General features: G+C 49.8%; 9 protein-coding genes across 9 annotated transcripts; 2 read left to right on the top strand and 7 right to left on the bottom strand.

The window, feature by feature from the left end:
* Nucleotides 1-693: 693 nt before the first annotated feature.
* N7471_005859 (putative topoisomerase family protein TRF4) lies at nucleotides 694-2,966 on the bottom strand (the record flags this gene model as incomplete). Its single annotated transcript, XM_057278578.1, has 4 exons — nucleotides 694-1,069; nucleotides 1,135-1,397; nucleotides 1,460-2,150; nucleotides 2,203-2,966. The coding sequence occupies 4 exons, from the start codon at nucleotides 2,964-2,966 to the stop codon at nucleotides 694-696; spliced, it is 2,094 nt and encodes a 697-aa protein (XP_057138188.1).
* A 230-nt stretch (nucleotides 2,967-3,196) lies between these two features.
* On the bottom strand, nucleotides 3,197-4,240 carry N7471_005860 (GFA family protein; the record flags this gene model as incomplete). Its single annotated transcript, XM_057278579.1, has 1 exon — nucleotides 3,197-4,240. The coding sequence occupies one exon, from the start codon at nucleotides 4,238-4,240 to the stop codon at nucleotides 3,197-3,199; it is 1,044 nt and encodes a 347-aa protein (XP_057138189.1).
* Nucleotides 4,241-7,164: 2,924 nt separating this feature from the next.
* On the top strand, nucleotides 7,165-7,678 carry N7471_005861 (uncharacterized protein; the record flags this gene model as incomplete). The annotated part of the gene is made up of 2 exons (XM_057278580.1): nucleotides 7,165-7,448; nucleotides 7,552-7,678. 2 exons carry the CDS (start codon nucleotides 7,165-7,167, stop codon nucleotides 7,676-7,678), a joined length of 411 nt encoding a protein of 136 aa, XP_057138190.1.
* Nucleotides 7,679-8,109: 431 nt separating this feature from the next.
* N7471_005862 (uncharacterized protein) lies at nucleotides 8,110-10,165 on the bottom strand (the record flags this gene model as incomplete). Its single annotated transcript, XM_057278581.1, is given in 5 exon segments — nucleotides 8,110-8,478; nucleotides 8,490-8,761; nucleotides 8,821-9,777; nucleotides 9,905-10,074; nucleotides 10,146-10,165. 5 exon segments carry the CDS (start codon nucleotides 10,163-10,165, stop codon nucleotides 8,110-8,112), a joined length of 1,788 nt encoding a protein of 595 aa, XP_057138191.1.
* N7471_005863 (replication termination factor 2) lies at nucleotides 10,164-11,249 on the top strand (the record flags this gene model as incomplete). The annotated part of the gene is made up of 3 exons (XM_057278582.1): nucleotides 10,164-10,183; nucleotides 10,244-10,730; nucleotides 10,785-11,249. 3 exons carry the CDS (start codon nucleotides 10,164-10,166, stop codon nucleotides 11,247-11,249), a joined length of 972 nt encoding a protein of 323 aa, XP_057138192.1.
* A 238-nt stretch (nucleotides 11,250-11,487) lies between these two features.
* N7471_005864 (mitochondrial 54S ribosomal mL50 protein) lies at nucleotides 11,488-13,254 on the bottom strand (the record flags this gene model as incomplete). Its single annotated transcript, XM_057278583.1, has 4 exons — nucleotides 11,488-11,939; nucleotides 11,997-12,390; nucleotides 12,478-13,012; nucleotides 13,227-13,254. 4 exons carry the CDS (start codon nucleotides 13,252-13,254, stop codon nucleotides 11,592-11,594), a joined length of 1,305 nt encoding a protein of 434 aa, XP_057138193.1. The 3' UTR covers nucleotides 11,488-11,591.
* Nucleotides 13,255-13,278: 24 nt separating this feature from the next.
* N7471_005865 (uncharacterized protein) lies at nucleotides 13,279-14,520 on the bottom strand (the record flags this gene model as incomplete). Its single annotated transcript, XM_057278584.1, has 1 exon — nucleotides 13,279-14,520. One exon carries the CDS (start codon nucleotides 14,518-14,520, stop codon nucleotides 13,279-13,281), a length of 1,242 nt encoding a protein of 413 aa, XP_057138194.1.
* Nucleotides 14,521-15,172: 652 nt separating this feature from the next.
* N7471_005866 (uncharacterized protein) lies at nucleotides 15,173-16,172 on the bottom strand (the record flags this gene model as incomplete). The annotated part of the gene is made up of 2 exons (XM_057278585.1): nucleotides 15,173-15,922; nucleotides 16,023-16,172. 2 exons carry the CDS (start codon nucleotides 16,170-16,172, stop codon nucleotides 15,173-15,175), a joined length of 900 nt encoding a protein of 299 aa, XP_057138195.1.
* Nucleotides 16,173-17,075: 903 nt separating this feature from the next.
* Nucleotides 17,076-17,901, bottom strand: N7471_005867 (uncharacterized protein; the record flags this gene model as incomplete). Its single annotated transcript, XM_057278586.1, has 3 exons — nucleotides 17,076-17,619; nucleotides 17,647-17,780; nucleotides 17,851-17,901. The coding sequence occupies 3 exons, from the start codon at nucleotides 17,899-17,901 to the stop codon at nucleotides 17,076-17,078; spliced, it is 729 nt and encodes a 242-aa protein (XP_057138196.1).
* Between the last annotated feature and the right edge of the window lie 846 nt (nucleotides 17,902-18,747).

The following is an 18,747-nucleotide window of genomic DNA, read 5'->3' on the forward strand; positions in this document are numbered from 1 at the left end:
TGGGTGAGAAGGAAGGCATCGGAAGGATAGGGCAAAGGGAAAAGCAAGAAAGATAAATGCCAACAAACATAGATCCACGTTGGGCGCGAATCCATGATCATCGGGGGGTTTCATTGGAATCACTAACAGCGTCCCATGTAGGGACCAAAGAACTGCATGAACTAGGTGCTCGTCGAGGTGGACCCGAGAAAGCATTAGACGTTGAGGCATCGGATCGATTTGAACAGATGGTGAAAACAAGGTCATCCAGGGTTTGAGATTGTCGAGGCTTATCCACATTGAAACTAGCTCTCAATCAAATAAGATCGAAAACCGACTTCAACAATTAGACAGCCCTAATCAATTGAAACCGAGGGACAAGTCAACAGATTCTGGCGAAATCGAAGTCCGGGAGAGAATCCTAAATAGTAAGTCACTTTTTTCGTCTCAGGCTCAAAGAAGAATGCTCTTTCTCAATTTTCCACCAGTTATTCGCTGTGCTTCTCGCATCGAGAAGGAGAAGCACACAGCTTTGCCGAAGGACACGAGAAGATATCACCGATCCCACCATACTGCCATTGCATACATCCCTCCTCTCTTCCCCGTGCAAATCACCAAACCATTCGAAGTAAGGGGTATCATCATACAAAATAAAAAGCATACAAACAGAAACCAAAAGAAAGTCGTTGCGGGCGTGGAAATCGAGACCCAAATTTATGCCGAGGCGAGAAGCTTCTGCTCTCTGCTGTCCAAGTCCGCATTCATCTGCTCATCGGTCTCGTAACCTGCATGGCGGCGAGCTTGGCGGAGGCTGAGGGTATTGGGAAGTTTCTTGAGGTCGGGCCTCAGGCGTTTGAGTCTGGCAGCACGCTCCTGACACAGCTGACGTCTTGTCTCACCCTTCCGAGCTTTGGCAGACTTTGCTTCGGCAGACTTTGCATCGGGTCCAGGCGCTTCATCAGAAGAAATATCTTCTGGCTCCGATTTGGTGCCCTTCAACTTCGCCTTGGGCTTTTTGGCAGGCTTGCGAGCTGCGGGCGCTGGCGGCGGAGAGTGGGCTCCATCGAGAGGAGGGGGAGGAGGAGGGAGGCTCCGTTAGCAGGAGGGGATCCCGGCGGCGGAGGCGGAGGCGAAGGCTCCCTGTAACGAGCAAACCTCTCCTCTGTCATGAACACCTGACGGAGTTGGAAGCGTTGCTCGATGTAATCATCAAAGTTCGCCGCAATGATGGGTTCAAGAATGCTCTTGTTCGATCCTTGGACAAGCGCAAGATATTCCATGCGATTCTTTAGAGCAGTATGCGCATTAGAAAAGGCTCGGAGAATCAACCCAATTTCCTTGGTGCCACCTGAGATGTCGTTGTCTCGGTTATTGGGATCTTCGATTGTAAGACGATCGGGATTGCCGAAATAATAGCCCTGTTTGACATGATTAGCTGGCTAGTTGACAGTAATGCGAACCAAAATCCACTCCCACTCACCTTGTTGAAATAGCCTGGAGGGTCCATCCGGATTGCTAGTCTATCATACGTGAATTGTTTCCCGTAGAAATTGAAGAAATCAAGCAAGATGGTTCCTAGGTTGGGCTGCATATGGCCCTGGGGCAGATGCTGGAGAATACTTGTCACCAAGCAAGTGATGGAGAAACCTCCTAATCCACCAGTCGGGACTTCGTTGAGGCCGCGGATCAGCAAGAACTGCTTAATCACGGCCAGGATAACTGGCATCATCGGGTATTGGGTTTTCCATTTCTGGAATGTCTCGTTGGCAATCAAACCACTGTCATTGTCGAAAGACAAATCCACTCGCAATCCGGTCAGCTTGTCCACGTACTTGAGAATCGGTACCCGGGCGGAAGCAATGCATTCAATCGAGTTAGGAACAGCGATATTTGTGCTCTTAAGGAAAGCCGAAAACGCGTAGATTTGACCCTTCCTCTCTCCGAATGTTCGAACTCCCGTGCGTAAAAATGTGTGAGAAAGCAGCACCAAATCAATATCAGCCGTGGGGAGGTAAAGACCCGAGGCAAAAGAACCAAAGGCCCGGATTGAAACGTTATGGTATCGTTGTTGGAATGCAGTCTCCAATCGATTGACAAGATCTGCACGGACGATATGTTCGAATTCCTGTGGCTTAGCCCAGTGGTAGAAGCTGAGAATCTCATTATGCAGCCTGGCTTAGATGTTAGAAAGAAAATGGAAAGAGCGCGAAGGATAGTACTGACTGGGTTCCAACGTGCAAGGAAGTTGGGGTGCCCTCAAACCAAGGCGTGCCTGTCTCTGGGGAAAGTGGTTTCCATTGATCGATAACGGAGCCATCATAGTTGAACCTGCTGGCAGGCTTTCCGGTCTTTCGGGAATATCCTTTGATCTCATCGTCACGGGTTCGCTTTCGGCTCGCGATGGCGGGGTCTAGAACTTCCTGTGCCTTTGGCCCTTTGGGGGCGTTATCAGGAGCGTTGCTCTGAGGAATTTCTGGCTCGAATGACATGCCGAGAGAAATGAAGTCTGAGTTTTGCTTGACTGCATCGGTCTCGTCTGTCTTTGCGGCAATGTCAAGTCTCGCCTTGCGAATCAACTTGACCACATCCACCCTTTTGTTTGTAGTTTCGGCCGGAGGAGGTAGCGCAGTGTAGGGATCGGGGTTCGACCATTTAGGGGCAGAAGGAGGGGCTGGAGCAGTGTCTTGAGGCCCATCGAGACCTAGCGCACGTCTCTTACGCGGTCGCTCGGTATCGGATTCATCAGACATGTCCATTTCTGCCTCTTCACTGTCGCTCAAAGTGGAAATCTCGGCAAATTTGAGTTCAGGCTTAGTCTCGCCCTCAAGCCGTTCGGGCGTGCTTTCCCTCTTCGAGGACAACAACGGTCGGTCCGACGTGGCAGGTTTCTGGTACCGGAAAGTGAACTCATGTCGCGGATTAGGACGCGAGCCACGATAGTTAGAGCTTCCTCTGAACTGGAATGGAGCGGATGGAGGCATTGGCATTTTGAACAGCTGCAGTTAAGCAGCAAAAATGCAGACGCGTGGAGGAAAGAGAATCAAGTGTTTCGAGTTTCGACGCGAAAAAAAAAGATCTCCGAAAAAGTCAGGCGGAGGGAAGGCGGTGACGGACTTGTCGCACCTTCCACGTGTGTGTCCACGGGTTACTACCACGTATACGTGACATTCATAGATTCATTCATATGTAGGTTGTAATATCTTTCAGTTGTCGATTTCTAGTTTTTCATTGAATGTATCTTGAGGCCCTCCTCTAGAATATGAATCAAATCATGTTGCACTGCCATCTCAGCAAAGCTGATACGATTTGTTGCCCATTCCAACCAGTCCTCAGCTCTGGCACCATTTGCCAGGAGCAAGCCCACACTCACATCAATTAGCAGTGGTCGTTCATCACAATGCCAAAAGGCAGTAGCCCCACAGCAGCTGCAGAATTCCCTGTATACCCCGGGTGAACTTCTATGTCGCCGCATGGTCCCTGCATCGAACATGAGTGGTGAACCGTCTGCATTGAAGATGTTGGATTTGGGCACAAATGCCCAGGTCTGGATGGGAAATCCACTGCTTCGTCGACAGCTGTTGCAGACACAGGTTCCTGCAATATATTTTGTATCACCATCTCGCAACCACCATTTGATATCGTCAGGATTTGCCCCAGACCCGGTGTAGTATGGAACCAGGAGATCTGGCCATGGCGAGGACGCTTGTAAGGACGATGCATCGGGCTTGGTGATATAGTACTCAACTCCTCCACAGAGGCAACGTGCCCGCAAATGCTGGCTTGTTGATGATGTATATTCCACTGGGTTTATTGATTCACGGTTGGGGCTCTCGTTGCTGGTTGAAGTATGTAACCTGCAGCCTGTGACGGTGGACTCCGTTCCAGGAAGCAGTGCACTGAGTCCACCGTCACCAGTATCGCTACTTTGCCAGTGCTCAACCTCTCGGACCGAGGGAACGTTCTTTGCTTCCAACAGACCTGAGGCAACTAGGAACTGTCCCCAAGGCTGCAAGCAGGCAAAGACGTGGGCACCACATGTCTTACAGAAAAAGCGGCTCACGTGGTTGGACTGTTGGTATTCTTGGAGCCCATCTAGATTCGGTGGTTCATGCTGGAGGAGATAATACGATGAAGATAACTGCCCAGTCACCAGCCGACAGTCATTGCAATGGCATAATTGGAGTTTGGATTGGTCGGTAACAGAGTCCAATTGGATAGATAAAGCTACACTTCCACATATGCAAGCGATAGGAGTAGTCATGGTTTGAGGATGCAAGTAATTTCGAGATCGTAAGCACAGCTCTCGAAACCCATGCGTTGGCTATGTGCGTAAGCGGGGACATAAATATGCTCACAAGTGTAACGTGGAACAAGATGCGAGCAATGAGAGAATTCACTCAAGTGTCTGACCCTCAGACTTAACATATCCCGGAAAGTCACGAGTATATAAGGTCCCGGCCCCATCCCTCCCCCTCTCTCCCCCCACCTCGCCTTTACAACCAACACAACTCCAAAAGCTTCACCAGTTTTTACCACTCCAAACATACAAAATGAGTAAGCATTTCCTGTTCCGTCCATGTTGTTATATGTGACTTCACAAATCATGAAGAACCGCGCTTTGCCTTGGTCTGATTTTCGAAATGGCGGGGTCATAGCGGGGTTGTCCCTCGTTGTATTTCACCCATTTTCTTTCAATGCTGACCACCATGATAGGCGATCACGGATGCAGCTGCGGCTCCTCTTGCCAGTGCCCTGCCGGCGCTTGCAACTGCCCTGTACGTGGTATTCCCTCCTTCGATGACGTCTAGCTGACCCGACCCCTCAATCTGTTTAGAAGAAATAAATCACCCATATTGGCACGATGATTCGAACCTTTCAAGGAATATGAGCATGCAGTGAGACGGAGGATATCTGAGTTGGGCAGCTCCTGGTTGTGTTCCTCAGGGATGCATGTCATGTTAAAAAAATAGGAGCACTCGCCATAGTGAATGACATGCGGCTGCTTGACATGCGGCTACTCGACCACTTTTATTCTTTGTAAACCAAGTACCTTGTGGGCATCAGATCTAAAACTCGGGTCATTCAGATCGGTATGGGTCAACCTTGCGAGCTGAACGGCCTGTCCGACATAGATACCCGAACAGCCTTTTGGGCGGAGAATAGTAGACACCTAAGATATATCTACAACGTACATGACATCAACGGAGTACCTCGGTACATACTTAGATTAAACCACCCATATCAATGCAGAAACACAGCTTGGGGGGAGTAGACATACCCTCTGAGACGAAGGAGCTGTGCGAGTGACCGCGAATCTTGTTTGATACAATATCAGGCATCCTTCCCAACCCAACCACACAGTCCACTTAAGTGATCATCCCATCGTCACAGTGACCAGACACGGAAATACCCTTCCCACCCTTTCAAGTACGGCTTCTACGGCCGTGTTTTGCCGATGCGGCATTTTCACCATCTCCAACATCAAACGTTTCTATGCTGTAGATCCCAACACCTGGTACCGCGCAGAGTCGATTGCAAGAAGACATAAAAAGCGGGACTCGATGCTGCACGAGTCCGAGAAGAGTAGTATCGGATCGGAGCCAATCATAATTATGCATGATGCACCTCGGAGAGGGTCTGTGATATGCTCTGGTAGCTTCCAAGATGCAGTCTCTCCACTTTCTTGGTTTCTGGCTGGTTTGTTTCTGCCTCTCAGTGGGATCCCAAGGAGTCTGTGCCCTCATGAGGCCCAAACACACGATATAGGCGTTCTATGCCACGTAAATTGTACAAATTGAGATGCCTCTCAAAGTTCGTGTTATCAGATCTCGCCTCTTGGTGTATAGTATACACGGGTTCGTTTTTTTTTTGAATAGATATTACTAAATGTAATATCTAAATGTAATATCTACTGACATGATCTAATGCCGGTCTCAAACCGACCTCGGGAGCTAATAACCCCAACAATGCAGGTGCAACTCAAAGAGCGTCTCGCCCGTCATACAATTTGGGTACACAAATACCCCGAAAGCAATGAGAAAAACAAAGCCGAAACACCCTGACCTGGCTCCACCGAGTGGATGTGAACTTGCATCTCAGGTAATCCAGGGCTGCCAATGAGGCCGGATAGCACCCCTCCTCCAAGGTCCCCAATCCGTGCAAACACCGCCTCATAGGCTGCCACGACGATAGTCGCACCCGAAACCGCTGCAGGCGCCGGAAATTGCATACTTGGCCATTACTTGCTGGGCGTTCTCCATCTTTTCTTTGAATACGACGTTAACCCTAGTTCGTTCTAGCACTCACAGTCCACGTCTCGTGCGCATGCTGTACATATGACTGTACCCATGAGATAATAAGAGGCCCGTCCCGAAACCAGTGGATCAAACATGGCATGCAGATCTACATCGTACCCGAAACGTGGCCGTCGTCGTGGCATGATGATGAAGGTCTTAATTTCAATTAATACACTAATGGGGAAGGTTGCTACTGCCATATATTTGCTATATTCAATGCCTTATATACATCCACATAATAGCCCTTCATATAGCATGTATCATATGATTAATGAGGTACATATCTAAGTCCAGTCGAGATCTAAAGACAAACAATTTACACATATAATATAGGCAGAGATGACCATATCTGGCAAAGCGTAAACAACGCATGCCATTGCTCCACAAAATGAACCCTGCACAATTCTTAGTCTCCAGACTAAGCCAATAGACCAGCCATATTCTTCACAGGAACCCGGCCCGAGCACAATGCAATCTGATCTACTCCGTACATAACCTGATTAACCTGATCATGTTGTACTCACCATACTACCGAGCAAACACCGAGAGAGATAACAGTTAGACTTCACAAGAAAATGTATCGGAGACTAACTCATTCACCGGTCTTTGCGCCATATTTGCCCGAGAGGGGCTTCAGACTTTAGAAATTTACATCATAGCAGAGCCCGATAGGCTCCGCTTTATTGGCGAGCGGTAGAGCAACCTGGCTATAGTACTTTTTACAGCGCATAGCGCGTGAAATAGGCTGAAGGACATGATAGGTGGTAGCCGAGTTGGGGTTAGGAGGGGCCATGAGTGGGATGCAGGACTGGGCTGATTTGACTCGACCACGGCGATACGATGGAGTGTGAACGGGGCGCCGCGACGACGTTACTACGTCTTGGATTAGATGGAGGCGCATGATAGATGGGAAAATAGAATTATGCGCCGCGCTATTATTGATCGGGATAAAGTAGCAGTCGTGGATTTCAGAGGTATAAAGTTGGGCTCATATCCTTCCCCTGTTGGACTTTCTTTTCTTTCTCTATCCAAGCCATCTACATCCAAGCCAAACACTACTTTCAAGCTTCTTTTCAAGGTTCTTTACCTACCACATCTATATTCATCATGTCTCCCTGCACCTGCAACTGCTGCTCCGGCGAGTGCAACTCCTGCTCTTGTGCCAGCTGCAAGGTATGTCATTGCTTGCTCACTCCCCTGTCTTATAACCATTACTTAAGTGGGATGCGGCCTCGAGGCGAAAGATATACTAACTACCCTTCTAGCACTAAGCCAGCTCACAGGCCTTCACCACCGCCATCTTCCTCCAATACAACCCATACCAGACCCGGGCTCCCACTGCTGTCAAACTAGCTGGGGTGCGGTATCCTCATTGTCGAGCTTATGAGATAATTCCATTGTGATTGTTCATGATCGAGATGATTGTATGTTAGGATCTGGGAATAGGGCCTGGAGCCTTGTGGATGGGGTGTTAAGTTTATAGGTTGAGATCCGACCTCGTGTATGTTCTTGTGATTTAGTTTTCAGCCAACTATAAATGTGGTTATATTATTATCTGTGATCTCTAGTAGTATCTCTATGCTCCAGTAAATGTGATTTGAGCCTGCTCATGTAACGAACCGTCCACCCCGGGGCCTATGTAGGCATCTTTCACATACATTGTATCGAACCCCGAACCTCAGTCACTGAGAAACAAATGCTTATAATACCAAGGAATAAGAACAAAGGTGTACAAAAGCGCTCAAATTGCAATTCGGTCGAACTAATGCGATGCATATGAAATAAACATTCAATCCGTATGTAACAGCAGATCTATATGGATCTAACATAGCCGTCACAGCTCGTCTTTCGAGCGAGGCGCACCATTATCTGCCTCTTCACCACCTGCACATGCCGCCGGCGAGGTAACAAGCATAGAGTACACGCACTTCTCCTCTTCCGCTGTCTTCAAGATCTTGTTCTCCTCACCGCACTCCAAAATGACCTTGGTGGACCGGTTAGGTCCATTCCAGCAAGACTGGCCGCGATTGTACTCAATTGTCATCTTCTCGACATTGACGACGTCGCCAGCCGCGTTGACTTCTTCCACGGTCGTGGTTCCAACATTTGAGAATTTGCCCATGGACACGGAATTGCCTCCCTTCCTCTGATTCTGCTTGGTCGACTCAAGGAAGCAATGTTCGTATGTGTATTCGCCCGCATCCTGGGTGATACATACCCCCTGAGTGCGCGGAAGATGGAGCCAGGGCCATAGTCCTGCTCAAGGTCGGCACGCTGGTCGCGTAGCTTGTTCTTAAGACTTGTAACAGAGTCTTGCGCGGCCTTGAGGGCGTCGCGTGCCTGGGTCACGGCCTTGGATTCTGAGGAAGACTCCTCACCGGCCTTGGGTAGGATGCCCTTTTCTTCAAGGTAGCTCTTGACAGAAACAACTCTGTCTTCAATGAAGCTGACAAGAGATGGTGGGAGATAAGCAGCGAGCTTGTACACTACAGTGAACCGTTAGTAAGCTATACTAAGTGTCACAAGAAACCAGGGAATAACTTACCTAGATCTGAGTCATTGCATCCATCCTCCTCATTTTCCCAGTGCTCCCAGTTAATGCCATTTTCCTCGCCGTCGGCCTTGGCAATTTCGTCCAAGTCGCGTTCCACGGCACCGTTCGCACCCTCGGTGCCTTGCTCACGAGCAGCGTAGTCCTCATAGCTACGAACCGCACGTTTGACACCTTCGTCATTGAAGTTGGGGTTATATTCCACCTTGACTTTAGCCAGAATATCCTCAAGCTCCTTCACGCGCTCGAGGGCTTCATCCCGCTGGCGACGCACATCAACCAACGCATTACGGAGCTCATCAACACGGCCCTTGGCCAAGTTGGCAAGGGCATTGACCTTGCCTTTACCCTTGCCCTTTCCAGTATGGACCACCTTACGGTCCTGCTCCTCGGCGAGCTTCAGATCAGCCTCGAGGTTCTGTTCCTTGATCTCAGAGCCCTGAACCTCGGCCTCTAGCGCAGAGATATGATCCAAAACCTCCTGCTGCTGGCGACCAGCATCAACAAGAAGATCCTTCTTCTTCCTCAGGGCAGCATTCATCGACTTTTGGTTCTGCTCCTCCTGCTTCCGCCATTGCTTGCCAATCTCCTTGCATCGGTCTTCACACTTCGTGCCCCCAACGCGAGCCCACTCATCGCTACCATCACAGCACTCCTCGTAATCACAGATACCATCGTTGATACGCTGGAAGGGAACGTATGATGGCCGGTGGCCCTTGTTTTTGCAGTAGAATCCCGGGAGGGAGAGAGCGGTGTCCAAATCACTATTCCCCGGCCGGTCGGCTACCGTTAGCGGCGAATTGCGCGAGATATGTGCGCAGGCAGACGTGCCGGGCTCGTCGCTTCCGTCGGGACAGTCACAGTAGTCATCGTTGACGGCCGAGAAAGGGATTTTGACCGAGGGATTCGAGATACAGGTGAATGTCGTCGAGTCCTGGTAGAATTTGGCAACTAAGAATACTACATTAGTATAATTTCCAGAGGGAAAAGGATCAATTGCCAATTATAGATCACTGCTACATGAACCCGCTGCAGAAACGCTAATGGAGATCTAGAAAGTCAGGGTTCAGATACTCACATTCTGGGCCCAAGCCACGGGGACGGGCAGGCTTGTCACTACTAGCCTGGGCCACCGACCCAGCGGCAGCCAGCAACAATAACGACTGAGGAAGTCTCATGCTTGAGGCATTGAACTTTGTTTGTGGAGGTGCGGAGAGCTTCTGGCCAGCTGTTGATAGCGGGCCCGGGCTGGATCTAATCTCTGCTGAGTCAGCACGCTATCTTGCCGACTTTATCGTGGCGAAGTGGGAGCATCTTACATCAACCGCATCGCAAACATGGGTAATGACGGTGGCAGGTGAGTTACTCTGTTATAGAAGGGCTACAGACTCAAGCTTTCTAACATAAGGCTTTCTAGTATTCCGACTCGCCGAGAGCTCGTCCGCGAAGCAGCTCGCGCCCCGAGCACTGCGCAGGTAAAAGAGACCCAGCGCGAGCAGCAAGAACACTCCTGGACTACCTGTCCACTCTCACACAAGTCCCTATCCCGGCCAATTGTATCAGACTCAGTCGGGAATCTTTACAACAAGGACGCTATACTCCAGTTCCTGCTCCCCGGCGACGATGTCGAGGGCATCAGCTCCAAGGCCGATTGCGAAGAGATCCTGTGCGGGCGAGTGAAGTCGCTCCGGGATGTGGTCGAGATGAAGTTCGAAATCGATACCGAGCTCACTGAGCACCCGTCCGGCCGTGCTTATGCGCCCCGCGAGCGCCGCGAGGGCTGGATCTGCCCGATCACCGCGAAGCCGTTGGGCCCAAGTGTGAAGTCTGTGTATCTGGTGCCGTGTGGACATGTATTTGCGGAGGAGGCTATCCAACAGCTTAAAGGCGACAAGTGTTTGCAGGTAAGCATGACGTCTTGGATACAAAGCGGAAATAGTGGCTGACATGTGTGCTAGTGCAACGAATCCTACACCGAAGAGAACATCATTAACATCCTTACGATCAAAAAAGAAGACAAGCAACGTCTGATGGCGAGAGGCCAAAAACTTGCTGAACAAGGCCTCACGCACTCCCTCAAGAAAGCTCCCGGCTCAAAGAAGCGCAAGAAGAATGCCACCGCCGAGGGTGTGACTGATGCTCCCGGTACCATAGAGCCTGCTGGCTTAGTAGTACCTAAGCAATCCTCAGATTCTAAAAGCCGAAGCAACACTTCCACGCCGGTGTCAAATACTGCTTCTGGAAATGGAATCAAGAACGCTGCTACTTCTTCACTCACTGCCCGTGTGTTAGCCGAGGAGAACGAGAAGAAGAAGCGCCGGAAGATGATGGGTGGGAATGAGAATCTCGACAGTCTTTTCACCAAGAAAGACGGCGGGTCCAAGAATCGTGATTTCATGACCAGAGGATTTTCTATATCATGATCTGAGTATGTTCTATCTTCCTGCTGCGCAGAGGTAAACACTAGGCCCGAATAAAGTGCCTTCGCTTTTTAATGCGACACAAGGTCGTGGGGGGAGTTTTATTTCCGGAGTTTGCATGGGTTTGATGTTCTTCAATGATTGATGGTGACTACAGCTTTGTATGCTGAAGGGTAGACAATCGTACATTCCAGAATTAACATGTACAATCATTTGAACTCACTTGACATGATGAAACGAACCAAGGACTAAAAATGCATTCAATCAACAACTTTAATGTACAAAATATTGCTCTCAGATAAAGGAAAAAGGTGCCTCCAACATTCTACAAACAGGAAGAGAGGCCTAAGCATTCACCTCGGTCTTCTTAGCCTGCTTCCAGGGCGGGGGCTGTTTCTGACCCAGGCTCTTGGTGATCAGACCACTCTTGTAGAGCGAAGAAACAATAACCTTCTTGCGGCCAAGATCTTCATCGTTGTCATGACGAGTCTGGCGGATGTCGAGAATCTTAACGTTAGACAACTCAGCGGCGCCGTTCTTGTCCATAAGCTTATGGAGAAGCACAGGCGTCAATCTGGTAGTCTTTTTGCGAAGTGCCTCCTGTGCGCGGAAGACATCTCCGGTAGTGGCGGAAGAGGTGATAATGTGGTCAGAAATGTGCTGAGACATCAATTTGGAGAGGCGGGCGAAGAACTGAGATCTGGTTGTTAGTGATATTGGTTATGAAAAGGTCGAAGGGGGAATACGAACAACAAACTTGACGTTTCCATCAGCCAGAGACAGAGAACTGAGGCTGTTCTGCATCTGACCCTTGGACTCTGCGCCATACACGCGGTTTCCCTGCTCGCTAGCTATCTTCAATTTCTCCTGGAAAGCGATCTTGTCGGCTTCGCCTTTCACAGCCCCTGCTGCCTCGCGTAGAAGGGATTCCATTGTTTTAATATCGGGGAACCGGAGACGGTCACCCCAGTTACCAGACTCGCCTTCGATCTTAACCGACTTGAGCTGGGCTTCGATCGCTCGGCTGGTGTGAAGTTTGCTAGCAACGGTGACTTTCGCCCCCAACATTTGCATCAAACCAATCTCCACGGCAGCTTGATGCGCAGCCTTCATGTACGGTAAAGGTCGTGAGTTGTGGTACCATCTGTTCGATCAGACATTGTCAGCAAATCCATCGAGACATCAAACCAGGATGTAGAGGCATCGAATTGGAACCTTGGATCGAACATACGGTTTGACTCTATCGGCAGCCCCTTTCGAACCCTGAAGACGCCATTCTTTCTCCTTGAGATAACCAATCCTGGGCATTCCCTCCCAGGTCAGGTTCTCATCAATTTCTTCAGATCGTGCTTGACCCTCTTCGAGACCGAATGCTTCCTCTGATACCGGCTCTCCGGGACTCATACCAGTTCCAGGCATGATCTGACTTCCAGTGTAAGGATCTTCTGGGCCTGGAGGTTTGTCGGTGCCCCAAATCTTGCGCCGAGCGCGCTCGAGGATTCCGGGGGAGGAGTCGGAGGCATAGCGGCGGGTTTGACCGAGTGGGGAGATACGGGGGGTGGCTTGGATTCTGCAGCTGGAACAGATGAAGTTTGCCTCCCGCAGAGGGAGGCGCATTGAAGGTCGCATTGTTGGGGTGGGCGCGAATGCTGTTCGAGAGCGTCGAGCTGGCGGAGTTGGCCCGGACGGAGAAACAAATTCAAGAAAGGCACGGGTCACGTGTCGGTGATCTTGATGCTTGGCATTTTGTTCATTTCTCCTCAAGGCTAGGAGTTTGACATTGCAAATCAATTATTTACGCAAATAGAATTGCCTATGGTGCTCTGCTCTATATCTTTTCATTGATTTCTTTTTGAATGTACACTCGATGTTGAATGAGAAACATTCTTCGATGGCTATTCCATGTCTGTACAAAAGGGAAAGAAAAGAATCATTTATAGTATGCGAACTGTATATACACATGCATCGCTGATATCATACTATTAAGCAAAAAAGACGGAAAGAACATTTTGTGAAAAGCAAGTGAAACGATTTACTCGCGGACAAACATGCCCGCCATACCCATACCTGTACCAATGCACATACTAATAACACCGATCTCCTGACCACTGCGCTCCAACTCAGGCAGCAGAGTAGCCAATTGACGAGCACCAGTAGCACCGAGGGGGTGACCGATAGCAATAGCACCACCGTTAGGGTTAACCTTAGCCTGGTCGATACCAAGCTTGCGCACGCTGTAGAGAGCCTGCGAGGCGAAAGCCTCATTAATCTCCCAAACACCGACCTCAGGAACCTCGACACCAACAGCCTGCAGAAGCTTCGGGATAGCAACAGCAGGACCAACGCCCATCTCATCGGGGGCACAGCCCGCGACAGCAGACGCGACCCAGCGCGCCTTAATAGAACCAGACAGACCCAGCTCTTCAGCGGTAGAGCGACGCATCAACAAAGCAGCAGCGGCACCATCACTAACTTGCGAGCTGTTACCGGCAGTGCTGGCGCCGGTAGGCGAGAAAGCGGGCTTGAGCGCACCGACCTTCTCGAGGGACAGGCCGTGGCGGATACCGTCGTCCTGGGAGACTGTCACGTCCTTAGCGGGGGCATCGGGGTTCGCGGCGTCGAGGGTCTTGGTAGTGACGGAGACGATCTCAGAGTCGAAGCGGCCTGCCTTCTGTGCGGCTGAGGCCTTCGCGTGGGACTCGACGGCGAAGGCGTCCTGGTCTGCGCGGGAGACGCCGTAGCGCGACGCGACGTTCTCAGAGGTAATGCCCATGGGCATTATGCAGTCGCGGGCGTCCTGGGAATAGGACTCCTTCAACTCGGGCCAGAGGACTGTGGGGATGGCGCGCGAGCCGTAGTTGCGGGTCATGGATTCCATGCCGCCGCCGACGCCGACGTTAATGGCGCCGGCGCGGATGCCGTTGGCGATGGTTGTGATCGCTGCTAGGCCGGATGAGCACTGGCGGTTGATCGTGTTGAAGGGAACGGAGTGAGGGAAGCCGGCGTGGATCTGGCCCATGCGGCCCGCTTTGGCGCCGCCTAGTTCTTGTAGGACGGAGCCGATGAGCACATCGTCGATCTGGGCCGGGTCTAGGTTTGGGTTGGCCTTTAATGTTGCCTGCAGCACGCTGGCGAGGAGCTCTTCTGGGTAGGCATCCTTGAAACCACCCTTCTTGGCGCGGGTGACGGGCGTGCGCAGAGAGGAGAGGATGACAATGTCATTGGGGGACTTCTGGAGGACTTGGCGGAGCCCGCGGGGAATTGGAGAAGCCATGGTTTTGTAGGTTGGTTGGAGTATTTGAAATTAGTTGAAAGTTGTATACCGAGTTTCAAGGGTATTTCCGGTCTTTCTCGGCGCTGTCAGTTTCGACTTTAATATCATGCTCTGGGATAGTTACTCACATCTGTACAATGGCTAAAGTATGCAAGAAAGAGAAAAGAGAGAAACCGGCAACAACTCCATCCAAACACTCCCTGGGACACCAAAATTACTTATAGGCAAATGCCGGACAAAATTCCGGGGTCGGAAGTAGTTTGGTCCCCCAGTACCGTTGCTGAGTGGTCGCGGCACTGAAGATCGGCTAAGCGGTTTCCCGCGAAATGTGGGGAGAAGTTGTTGGATGCTCCAACTTCTACTTGTATATCCTGGTATTCAAAGTTTATTGCCAATGGGCTCTACAAAACATATCCGAATATTGTACAATACTGAATAATCCAAATGACAGCCATGCAGCTCCGAGCTGGACATCGGGAGCCCATCGGATGCTTATGTCAGCCATTTCGGTTCGGCACTTTTGGAACCGGAAAGCCAAGCCGAGGATAAGGGAGACATTCCCGAATTTGATATCTTGGGGTTAAATTAGAGATTCTGCGATAAACTGATTGATATCCCTAATGAGGGACATATGAATGGTTCCCTCTGCTGATTACTCCATGAGAGCCATCTTTGCCAGGCAACTAGCCTCCAGGTTGTTCTCCTTGGGCACAAGCCAGAACTTAACCTGGACGACCATCTCAACCATGATGATACCAGTTTCAACCAGCTTGAACATATCAGCGTTGGCCACCGTGACACCCTTGCAAGTCTTCCATCCGTTTTTCTTCCACTTGGGCAGCCACTCCGTCAAGCTGCGGATGAGGTACTCGGAGTCTGTTTTGATGACGAAGGTATTCAGCGGCATGAGGACCTTGCCCTTGCGCATCATGTTGCGGCGCTTCTCGATGATGGAGGTTGCATTGCGCAAGGCTCGCAGGCAGGCGGTCAACTCGGCGATCTGGGTGGTGTGGCTGTGGTCGTCCTTGCCTGGAATGGGATAGGAGATATTGCCAGCGTTGCCGCGTCCGTAGAATACTCCGATTGCCGAACGTTTCCTGTTCTTTTCGGTGAGACATTCTCCATGAATGGCGATGATCAGGGAGTCTTCGTGGCCTTCGTATTGTTTGCAGTCCAGGCATTTGCGGGTTGAGGTGGGACATGCAAGACAGACCCACGAGCCGATGTCGATTTCCATTTCCTGCAACTTGAAGCGAGCGGGATATTCGTTCTCGGGACGGAAGCGGTGGTCTGCAGCGATTATCTCTCCGTCTTTCTTCTCGGGAGAGCCAGCTACGTGGTGACCGTTTCGCTTGGTGCCTGGACCATGTGCAGTGGAGCTGTGCACGCAGCCCTCCATTCCCTAGCCATAGCTATCAGTATGTGGAAGATAGTTTTTGTACAGCGAGGATAGGTGAGGTAGGTGATGCCAGTGTGATCCTGAGGTCAGGACCAGTGCTTACCGGAGATGCATGGTGGGCTTTCTCTTTCTGGGGTATCTGTGACTCTCGGGGCACGCGGGCCAATTCAGTCGCCTCAGTTTCAAATTCCTTGAGCTTCTTTTTCTTCGTGCTCATGCGAACAGGAACAGAGTATGTGGCAATGGAAGGCATCGTGGCTGAGATGCTTTCCGAAGAAAGATGAGAAGCGTAGTCAGTCAACCACGAGTTGAAGGCGAAGGTGAAGAAAGAAAGGAAAGATAAAAATTAGGAGGGGCAGTTGAAAACAAAGGTGAATAGGAGATGGAAAGAAAGAGAAGGACAATCGCAGTCAAAGCAGGCAGAAGAGCAAACGTGAAAGAGAGCGCACCTGCTTCTTGTCAACACTTCATGTGGTATATCTCAGCAAAATTGTAGGTTGACCACTTATGAGGATTATAGAATTAAAGGTCATAAACACATCAGAAAAAAATTGGAGGTCTACTTTTATAGATTTTATATTTAATTGAAGTAGGACAAAGAGCTGCAGTCTGTCCCTTTTTTAAATCGGAGAACAACCCCCATGCCATTAAACCAATCAGCGCTGTAATGAAGGCAAGCCCAAGAAAAAGTACATAGAAGCAAATATCAAAGGAGAAGGGAATTTTAACTAAAATACTTCGATAGAGAGTCGTTGATACTATACGGTGCGTCGAAAAAAAGCACCAGGAAGGTGTACCTCGAAGGAGCGCATGATAAGTGTGAAAACTCTACGTGGTTGTAACAACTTAGTGCTGTGTTTCTGGCTGGCTTGCATGTCAAAGGAGAGGCGCTGTGTAATGGCGCCTGGAGGATAGCTCACCTGGGCATAAATTGGAAGTTGATAGAGCTACCGAGTGCCCATAATCTGTCAATAAAGGGATCTAGAGATGGAGAGGTTGAGGTGCATGGTGCAATACATAATGAACTGAGTGGTTCAAGCTAAAGTAAAGACTATGGAAATTGAACACGAGGCCTCCGGGGCTTGAGCGTCGTTCATGTCATCCACAGGCGTCAAGTCGAAGTCATTTCGTTCAGAGAGATCATGAGTCGGGCTCATCAAGAAAAGATAATATGGTTAATATGACCAGGAGTCCGGTGATAACATTGAGGGCAACCACGACGGAAGCTGATAATAAAGCGCGGCTTCTTGCGAGGCTTTCCCTCGGGACGGCCGAAGTACTGGACTCGAGTGCGGATTCGAGGGGCTGGGAAAGCTCGTGGGTTGAAGTGAAACGAGCGAGGAGACCCCGAGGACTGGGAGTCCGAGTCCGTCATAGAGCTATGTCGTACCAAGTCTGGTTGACTATAGCGAAGCCATCCTCGTTGACTGGACCGAGTGTAGGGGAGTGGCCAGTTCACATTCACGGTGTTCGATGCTTCGTTATTGGGGGTGGAAAGACGAGGGTTAAACTCGACTGTGGGCTGGGCATTCTCTTCGATGCCAGAGAAGAGGAAAGGGCGCCGAGTGGGAGTGGTCTCGGATGGTTCGTTGATATTCAACGACTGGTTCAGGAGGGTGTGCGGAATTGGCGATGGCTCGCCAATCTGTTGGACCAGGCGGGGAGATAGATTATTGCCATTGGCCAATTGGGGGAGTGGTCTTGGATGGTTCATTGATCTTCAGCACCTGGCTGAAGAGCTTTCCGGAATTGGCGAGGGCTGGCCATTCTGGGCCAGAAATGGAGACAGATTATCTCCATTAGCCAGATGGGTGGGCATGTTGGAACATTTGAGCTTGAGGGGCGCCGGGCGACAAACTCTCTGTCTTGAATTAGTGGGATAGATGTAGATGGATTGTACATATTCATGGATGTACATGTAGTTGACTTACCTTGGCCTTGGAGAGCTCCAAGTCCTCGAGGGTTCGCTTGGAAGTGGACATCATTGCCCAGGCGGTACTAGTATGAAGTAGAGTTCCAGGTAACCATGGAAATGCAAGGGAAACTTGTTTGGGAAAGAACGTGTCAGAAGGGAAGGAGCGTTGGAAGTACAGTAGATTATATAGTGGAAAGGGGGGATGGCTTCATTCTGTTCTGAGGGGAACAATAGGAATTAGCTTAATTAGATTGTTTTATTCAAGAATCCTATACTCTGTAATGTAGATGAGCTTAATTGGGCTGTGTCATGTGATGTTTTATTGTTCTATTCATTGTTATCTGTTCTATTGATCATTACCCGATTAGGTCATTTCTATATGATTTCTATATGATTTCTATATGATACATAACACTTTGACATTTGACTTGTCCAATCACGTAGTACATACGAAAATGAAGGGGCTTGGCCAGTATGACAATATTGGAAGTACATGACATGATATGCAGGTCAGCAGAGAGAGGGTGGTCCTGTCGGTGAAAAAGCAGTGGGACGTGTATAACATTCTCTGTGTGGTCATCCCTGGTCCGGTGATTGGATCTCTCATAATATGCACTGGACAGCCAAGACGACTAGATCTAATTCCCCCGTACAGAGTACAGCTAAAGATACAAGTACATAGCAAAATGCAGTTTAGTTTAATGTTTAAAACCAATAAGCCTAATACTAAAATAAAAAACAGAAGTCCATAAATAGTACTCTCTCAGTACAAAAGGCCTCCCTTGACCCGTAAAATCTGTCGGCCCACTTTTGCCTCTTATTTTTTGTCCTTTCCTCCCCCCAAAATCTGTGAGTCATTTCTTCCAATTTAAACTTGGATTTTGGTTCCTGAAGAATCATCTTCTATAATCTT

The sequence above is a fragment of the Penicillium samsonianum genome (assembly GCF_028829775.1).
Source record: "Penicillium samsonianum strain IBT 33392 chromosome Unknown utg000003l_segment0_segment0, whole genome shotgun sequence".
Classification (NCBI taxonomy): Eukaryota; Fungi; Ascomycota; class Eurotiomycetes; order Eurotiales; family Aspergillaceae; genus Penicillium; species Penicillium samsonianum.